This window comes from Rhododendron vialii, chromosome 11a, assembly GCF_030253575.1.
Source record: "Rhododendron vialii isolate Sample 1 chromosome 11a, ASM3025357v1".
NCBI classification, from domain to species: domain Eukaryota; kingdom Viridiplantae; phylum Streptophyta; class Magnoliopsida; order Ericales; family Ericaceae; genus Rhododendron; species Rhododendron vialii.
In genome coordinates, this window is record NC_080567.1 from 1,433,275 (window position 1) to 1,441,734 (window position 8,460).

Sequence of the window (8,460 nt, forward strand, 5' to 3'; positions counted from 1 at the left end):
CAGCCACGGTGGTCTGAGAGGCTTGTGAGGAGATTTAAGGCATAAGTAATGTACGGAAGGAATGGAGGGATGCTAAAGAAGTTTTACCTCTGGTGCCTGCTTGCGTGCGAGCATCTTAGTCCTTTTGGGCTTCAGTGGGGCAGTTTTAGCAGGGGTCTCATCGGGAATACTCTCTGAACCTGGAGACAAGGAAGAGATTAGCCCAAAAAATATTGAATGAATTCAAGAAATTCGCAACAGCAAAGGTGTGGGTCTTACCTTTTCTTTTCATGGTCAAGGATGGAGAAGGACTGATCTGTTGCAAGGCCATGGTGAAGCCAGGCTCAGGAACTCAAGCAGATTGAGGCAGAAGTGTGGTTAAGACATCCAGATAGGGTTTGACGAAATGCATTCTTGTGTAACCTCCCCACCAACTATCAAATTTGGCTCCTTTGTCAATGCGTTCAGCATAGGGATGAAGGGCAAAGGCCTTCCTAAGCTCAGGGAGAGTGTTCCTGACCCTTTCTAAGTCCTTTGGTTGAACCACTGGCCTATTAGTGAAGTCCTCATTCAAGGACTGGTATGGAGGTAATGGAGTGAGTTGACAAAGGCCGAACTGTCTAGCAAATTGGGCTGCATTATAGTATTCAACTCCACACTTGTAATTGGTAGGAGTATAGGCCATGCCATACATGAGGTCCCTGGAAATCAGAAAGCTGCTCCAGATCTCGAAATGGTCATCAAAGTCATCACCCGGATTTGAGGCTTCTTGTTTTAGCCACCAGGGCACCGTGTCCCTGACAAAGGGCAGCCAGTTCTTCCCCATCCCAGTGAGTTCATGGTAGAAGAATTTGAAGTAGGTCCCGAAAGCATATCTAGGGCCGCGAGCATCAGTGTAATGGAGGCCGTAGCAGGTGTGTTCTGACTTTTTGACCATAGGTGGGCCAAGCTTAGGGAAATAAGACCATAACCATAGGGTCATGACCCACAGGGGTCCGGGAGCAAAGATAAACTTGTTGCTGATCAGTTCCTTCATACCACGGTAAAGATGGGCTAAAACCAAGGGGCCTAATGCCAGCTTCTGCCCAGAAGCTAGGGCACAGGCCAAGTCTATGAAATCCTTGGTGACCCTATTCGCAGAAACACAGAAGATAAATTTGTTTAACCAATACAGGAGGAAGGCCACGTGTTCATTATCCTCAACAGGTCCCTTTTTGGCATAATGGTTAATGAAAGGGGCAAAAGACAAGGGTTCTTTATACTCAAAGTAAGGAGTTTTTTGTGACAGGAAGTAATTGGCCTCTATCCCATGGGGACGGAGGCCTGTCAGGAAAGCCAAGTTCTGAAGGGTGGGGCTCATGAGGCCTACCTTAAAATGGAATGAGTTTGTGGTAACTAACCAGAATTGAGAAGCAGTCAGGAAGAGATTTTTGTCCATATCAATAAGTGATCGACTGAGCAGAATGGCGTCTCGGATCCCTATTTGCTTCCACAAATCACCCTTGGCCTCAAGCATTCGATCAAGCCACTCTATGTATTTGGCGTTAGGTCTGTGCCAAAGGTGATTGGGAATATCAGAGCTGAAACGATTCCAGTCAAGGGACGGAGATTCAAAAGGAAGGACTTCCTCAGCCAATGGGTATATCGGGGCAAGTTGGGAGGGAAACCCTAGTTGAAACGCGGGCCCCAACCCAACTCGATCAGCGTTTGCAATGACTAAGACGTCATTGGTAATTGCTATGTGCTCTTCGTCAATGATTTTGCGGATTTGGATGGCGAGGCTGTTGGGATTTGGAGGCGGAGCATTAGCTTTGTGGGTCGCCATCTCTGGTGTAGATCAAAAGACTTGAGTGAAAGAATGGCGGGTTAGGGCTTTTTCTGGACTTCGTCCGTGCAAGAGGAGAAAAAGCAGAGAAGATGTAGAGAGAGAATGAAAAGAAAGAATGGAGCTTTGTGGGTGGCGACACAATTGATGCCGTTGTTTTTTCCTTTTTATCTCTATCTCTTTGATCGAGATTGAAGAAGCAACTCAAGGGTTGGACTCTTGATTGACGCAAAGAGTCCTGACGGTTTGAAAAGCTGCACGGCAGCCAATGCACGGCCTGGGGTGATGACACGTGTCCCTCAGGCCTAGAATGGTGATAATTGTTGCTACCAGAAGGATTCCCTAAGGGGTGGTTTATCTCGGAAATTGTTGAGATTCAAAATGGAAGGATCCAAACTCAATTAAGGAGATATACTTTGGAACTCAAAAAGTTGTTAGGCTTATTATGGCCTGATTATCTTTTTGTGTAAATATTTGAACTTTTGAAAAATTCTTAGGCTAAATAAAGCCTGATTATTTTTTCAAATCTAGCGATAAGGACTCGTTTGGTTATGCCAAAAATTGTACTTTGTCCTAATTTACAAGCCTAGATCTTGAACAAGATCAAGGCATGGGGGGGCATTGTTTACACCCGTTTTTGGCACCCAGTCCTGGACAGGCGTTGGGAGGCTATTTAATTAAATTGGGCCAAAAAATAAAGATGAATTGGGTTAAAATTAATGGGCCAAACCCATGTTGACTGGGCCCAATTAATTTTAGTTTGGTTCGGGCTCGAGTTTGGAGGTTTTGGGCCAATTTGTAAAAGAATTCGGCTGGCCCAAATATTGATATGGGCTAAATATGTTAGTAGGCCATTTAATTTAATTAAATGGCCCATTACCCAAGTGGCCCATGAAAAGTGGAAAGAAAGAAAGAAGTTGTTGCATAGTGACAGCCATTTGGCTGGGGGTTTTTTGCCATCCACAAAAGAAGGAGAAGAAATAGGTCCATTATTCTCTGACGTCCATGGAAATAGGAAATGGAAATGGCCCACTAACTGTTCAACCGCCCATGATCTGGAATTAACTCATGGGTAATTGTTATTTACCTCCAATAACTACCCATGATCCCACTAAATATGTTAATGGGTAGTTACTTGGGACACTTGGCAAGATTTGAAAGCTACTCGGGACACATGTCAGCTCGTGGCGAAGGCAGGATACTCGGCCCAGATCTGGACCAGTGCACTATTTGCCCATGATCTTTTGTAACTTCCAATAACTACCTATTACCCCATGATCTCATGAAGGGGAAGTTGCAAAAGACACATGGCGCCATGAGAAGAGGACAACAAGCCCTTTACATGCAGAAAATCGAAGACCCTTGGCCTATAAATACTAGAAGACAAGAAGAAAAAAGGGTTCCCACCCCAATCAAGCTCAACGCTTAAAACCCAAAGCCTTCCCAGCGAAGCAACTATCTCTATTTTCTCACCCTCACTCAATTACTTCACCAAGTAATTCGGGGTTTCTATCTCTCTTGTACCCCAACTTTATTATTACGGAACATAATAAAGTTATTCATATCTCTCTTCATCCCTTACTTTATTATTACGATATAGTAAAGTAATTCTACGTTGTTACTTTCTTTCCTACACGGTTAGGAAATTATTAAGTCCTCGCACGAAGAGGCAAAACCACGAACCTTCACTGCAATCCAGCCCTTAGGTTGCAGCACTATCGCCCTCTCAGATCTAAAAGTCAGAAAAGGGACGCTCAGTCCTTTACGTTAGACGCGACAAGTCTTGGCACGCCCGCTCAGTCCTTGAGCCATTTCGGAGCCGAACATGTACTCATCTTTTTACCTTTTTTATGTATTCCCGTTACTACAATTACAGCTCATTTGATATTATGGTGTGACAAGTTAAGAAGGGGGGTTGTGTTTGTTGAAGTCTTCTGCTACATGTTGAAAGTTAAAACACTGGAGTATATCGAGGTTTGCCGCCTAAAAGCACTTATAAGAAGCACAATAATCAACTATTTTTTCTCATTCTTCTATCTTCTGAAATGTTCACTCCTCTCCTATTCTTTGTCGTGTTTGTTGAACTTTGCATTTGGGTCATTTTTGTAGAATGGGGAGATTTGGATTTAGTAATTGATCCTGCTTTTCCCACCAATATGATCTCCTATTTGATTTTGCTTTGGGGTCTGCATTATTATTATGTAACCATTTTCTTTTAATTAAGAGTTTTTGGAAACAATCTTGGCTCGGAAGTTGTGATGGTATGCAAGCCCTGGGGCAAGGGCTTTCCGTGTGTTGAACCTTATTCTTTATTTGAATAAAAGGATGATGGGCTATGTTTATCTGGCAGTGGTTGGATAGCTATCGAAACCTCATCTGATCTGTTTCTATCTTAGGGATTTACACTCATAGCTTGTGTGAATGACAAATACTTATAATCAGTTATTAGCACCTTTTGCAGCAGGAATTAAAAATTGTTGTAAATTTATTATTTTAATATTAAATTTTTATACATCTTTGGTGCTAGATTTTTACAAGTCACATGTATATCTGAGTGAGATGCTCTTATCTTAGCGTTTGTTTGGATATCTAGAAACATATCTAGAAGAATCAAGAAGGATCTAGCAAATCTAGAAAATCTAAGAAGATATCTAGCAAATCTAGAAAGAATCGGGAGCATATCTTTTGTATCTATCCATATCTTTCGTATCTATCCAAATCTAGAGCATATCTTTCGATATCTATCCATATCCAAGTAGATTTGGTCATTAATGGGAAAGATATGATATGGATTCTTTCTTGCCTATATAAGGCTTGCTTGAGTGAAGCAATAAAAGCTAAGAAAACCAATAGCAAGACTAAGACCCTCCAAAATACTTAGCCTTTCATACTCAATTCTCCCTTCCGTCTTTGTGAGAGTTTTGGGCAAAGTGTAAGGGTATTCTTTTGTGGAGCTTTGGGTTTTTCTACTTGTGCAGAGTAGGTTTGAACCATACGATAAATTATCGGGCTGTTATATCCTGGAGGGGACAAGTCAGAGATTATCTACTGCACCAAAATTTCTTTTTAACTTTAATAATCCGTCATAATTAGATTTGATACTTATAAAATTATATCTCTTTGCACCGGACAATCTAGTCATTTTTTAAAGACAAGTATGTTTGTAGAAGCACTTGTATATTTTCTTAGTAAATGGAATAAAATCCTAAAATTATATTTCTTGGCTAGAAATCCTACATGGCAAGTAGGATTAACTTCCAACCGATTAGTTGGAGAAACCTAACTACCAATTCACCTAGTTACATTCTCCTAACCTTAGATGAACCTTTTTAACCATCTTTGAGCCTTATGAACCCCTCCAACTGTAGTTGAACCTTTTAGACCTAGGGAGGTAATTATTACACTTCATGTCTAGTCTTTTCAAGCCTTACTTATCATTATTATTTCTTTACCCATTGGATAATAATTGTTAGAGAAATTTTTATCCCTTGGATAATAAACATTGGAAATTGCCAATGAATAGATAGATTTGACAAGACAAAGCATGGACCAAAGGAAGCCATCATTTTGCTTCCAATAGAAGCAAACCTAGCTTTACTCTTTCTCTCCCTTGAAAGGTCACTTTTAAAAGGATATTTCTTCCAAGAATATTCCTTCTCATTATTTCCTCTTTAAACCTTTGGGTAATAATTACTAGAGAAAATTTTATCCTTTGGGTAATAGAAATAAGTCTTGCCAAAAAAAATCCAAGAAGTACACCTAGATTTAACTAGACAAGTCAAAACCAAATCCCATCATATTGCTTCCAAAAGAAGTAAACCTATTTTATTTTCATTGAGTTGTCACTTGAAAGCCCATAACCCTCACTCTTTTCCTAGATTTTCTCTAGGTACATATATACATACCTACACACATAGTACGAGAGAGAGAGAGAGAGAGAGAGAGAGAGAGAGAGAGAGGCCGAGAGAGAGTGAGCGTGTGCATGTGTTTGGTCACTCCCACAAGCTATCTCATAGCCAACTTCACACTCAAGCCTAATGACTACATGACAACCCATTTCTAGTGTACTTTAAACACAATCCTAGCCTTCGATTTTGTTCTTTCTTGCAAGCAACCCCTTCTAGGACAAGACAAAGCCATACCTATTGATGAGTGCCGAAATATTGATATTTTGGCTCTCCAAATTACATTTGTTAGTTATTTATATTTGTTACTTGATATTGATTTTGCTTTTATTTTGTTTATAGGTTGCTCGAGCTCATTACCCAAGATTTTGGATAAAAACGTTATTTAAAAGAACTGCGAGGTCGAAATATGAAGTTACTCAAAGTTAGAGTGTCAACTAATTATTAAGCGAAGTTTGAAGGGCCTTTATGTGATTAGTTCAGTAAAACCCTATTAAAAACAAATGGAAACCGACTGAATGGGGAGTCGGCTTTTGGAACGAAAAATTAGTTTAGTTTCGACCGTGGCAACGGTGGAAGAGTATTGAAGGATGGAGGCTAAATCAAGTTGTCACTTTTCCATGGCCGGCTAAACTTCTTGTCTAGGGGGACGACGAAACTCTGCGCCAAGTAACCTTGTCTATGCATAGGTTTTGGTTTGTTTTTCCGATCGATTGTGAAACTCAGAACCCTTTTCATTGCAATTAAATGAATTGATTTTACTTCTTCCTATCGATTGAGTATTTGTATTCACGATTTCAAATACCTAGTTTTGCAATGGTTTTCACTGTTTGTGGTTGAAGTTCTGAGATAGATTATGCTCGTAAGACGGATCGTGCCATTAGGTGGCCAGACCGTGCTACTGAGAGATGATCCGTGCTATGGGATAGTTTATGCCTTTTAACAACCCGATTATTTTCTTGATGATTATCGTTAGGGTTTGCAAGCCCTAGCGATAATCTCTTTTGATTCAAATAAATAAACCTAGCTCAGGCATATTGTTGTTATGCGGTAGGGGTGGATTCGAAACCCTAGATATTTCCCTCCATCATTTCTAAATCTTTTAATTAAATTGCTCTTTAGTTTAATTAGCTCTTCAAAACAAATCAACCAATCAATCTTTACTTTTTCAAATTAATCTAGAAGTTGATTGAATTATAGTAACTTAGCCAATCTGTCCCTGCGGATCGACACTCGGTCTTAACCACTATTCTACGGAGTAATAGTTAACTCCAAGCTTTTATAAATTTATTTTTGACACGGAACGACTCGGTCAAATTTTGGCGCCGTTGCCGGGGACAGTTTGCATGGTTGCATTAATTCAATTAGTTTTTAGTTTAGTTCATTGTTATTTATTTTAATTTTGTTTGTTAGTTCTGGTACTTTTAGCTACAGTTACGAGGTGACAAAACGAGCGAAAATTATTGTGGAGCAGCGGCACTGTGATATAAAGCAATTTTGTTGACCCACTGTGAGTTTTGTTCTTCTTTTTTGCGAATTAGTGTCTGTGTCTGGAGGTACCTCATTTTTTTCACTTGTGGGGTATTGAACTTGCATGCTTGGTCGTCGGTCTTAGGAACCTGAACTCATTCTTGTTAATTTGGACTTAGAAAGGAGACGCAGAGTTCACAAAAAGACCAATTTAGTCACAATGGCTGATGAGCAGAGGGACTTAGTTGTACCTGATCCCCTCCCTCTCAACTCACACTTCGCCCCCACAGCGTACACTACGCCATCATGTGTACGACTACCCACGATCACGGCTAACAACTATAAGATTAAGCACGGTACACTCCAAATGCTACCTAAGTTTCAAGGGCAATCTCAAGAGAATCCATATCAACACATCACTGAATTTGAAGCCCTCAGTTCCACGCTTTTAATTTGTAATTTTTCGATGGATGCATTGAGATTGATTTCGTTTCAATTCATTTAATAGGGAATGCCAAACATTGGCTTAGTACTTTGCCAGGCAATTCTATAACATCTTGGGCGCAAATGAGTGTGGCATTTTTTAAGAAATTCTTCCCCAGAGGAAAAACACTCAGACTTCGACAGGAGATTACCACTTTTCAACAAGCTGAGAATGAACAGTTCGATGAGGCTTGGGAGAGATATGGGGATCTCATTCTTAAGTGTCCGCACCATGACATACCTGAGTGGCAATTAGTACAAAGTTTTTATTCTGGGCTGCTTCTACCACATCATGTGATGGTTGATGCCTCATGTGGAGGCTCTGTGATGGTTAAGAATGAAGAGGATGCCTGGCAGTTGTTCGAAACTATGAGCAAAGGGTCCCTACAAAATGTTTCTTTTGAGAGGAGAGGTAAGTCAATCACTGCTGGTTCTGATAAGCCACGAGGTATGAACGAGATTAAACCATCTCATGACCTCCATTCTAAAGTAGAAATATTGACTGAAAAGGTTGAAAAGCTTCTTTGCATGGGACATGCCACCCCACAGCCTCCACCTTATCAGGGGGCATGTTCTTTATGTGCTAGTCTGGCCCATTTCATTACTGATTGTCCTGCAGCCCCACAATTCCCCATTTTTGTGGAGGAGCAAGTTAACACTGCACAAGGGTACTCTAATGCACGAGGTTTCTCCCAACCAGGTAATGATCCATATTCTAGTACTTACAACCTAGGATGGAGCAAACACCCCAACTTCTCATGGAAATCACAAGAGCAGGGCAGCTCCTCTGCTCAGTAG

General features: G+C 40.6%; 2 protein-coding genes and 1 non-coding gene across 3 annotated transcripts; 1 reads left to right on the forward strand and 2 right to left on the reverse strand.

The window, feature by feature from the left end:
- Positions 1-331: 331 nt before the first annotated feature.
- On the reverse strand, positions 332-1,804 carry LOC131308498 (uncharacterized). Its single transcript, XM_058335443.1, has one exon. The coding sequence runs from the start codon at positions 1,802-1,804 to the stop codon at positions 332-334; it is 1,473 nt and encodes a 490-aa protein (XP_058191426.1).
- Positions 1,805-7,399: 5,595 nt separating this feature from the next.
- Positions 7,400-8,460, forward strand: LOC131308499 (uncharacterized). Its single transcript, XM_058335444.1, has 2 exons — positions 7,400-7,535; positions 7,688-8,460. The coding sequence occupies exons 1-2, from the start codon at positions 7,400-7,402 to the stop codon at positions 8,458-8,460; spliced, it is 909 nt and encodes a 302-aa protein (XP_058191427.1).
- On the reverse strand, positions 7,795-7,901 carry LOC131309013 (small nucleolar RNA R71). Its single transcript, XR_009194686.1, has one exon. It is a non-coding gene; the product is annotated as a small nucleolar RNA R71 (small nucleolar RNA).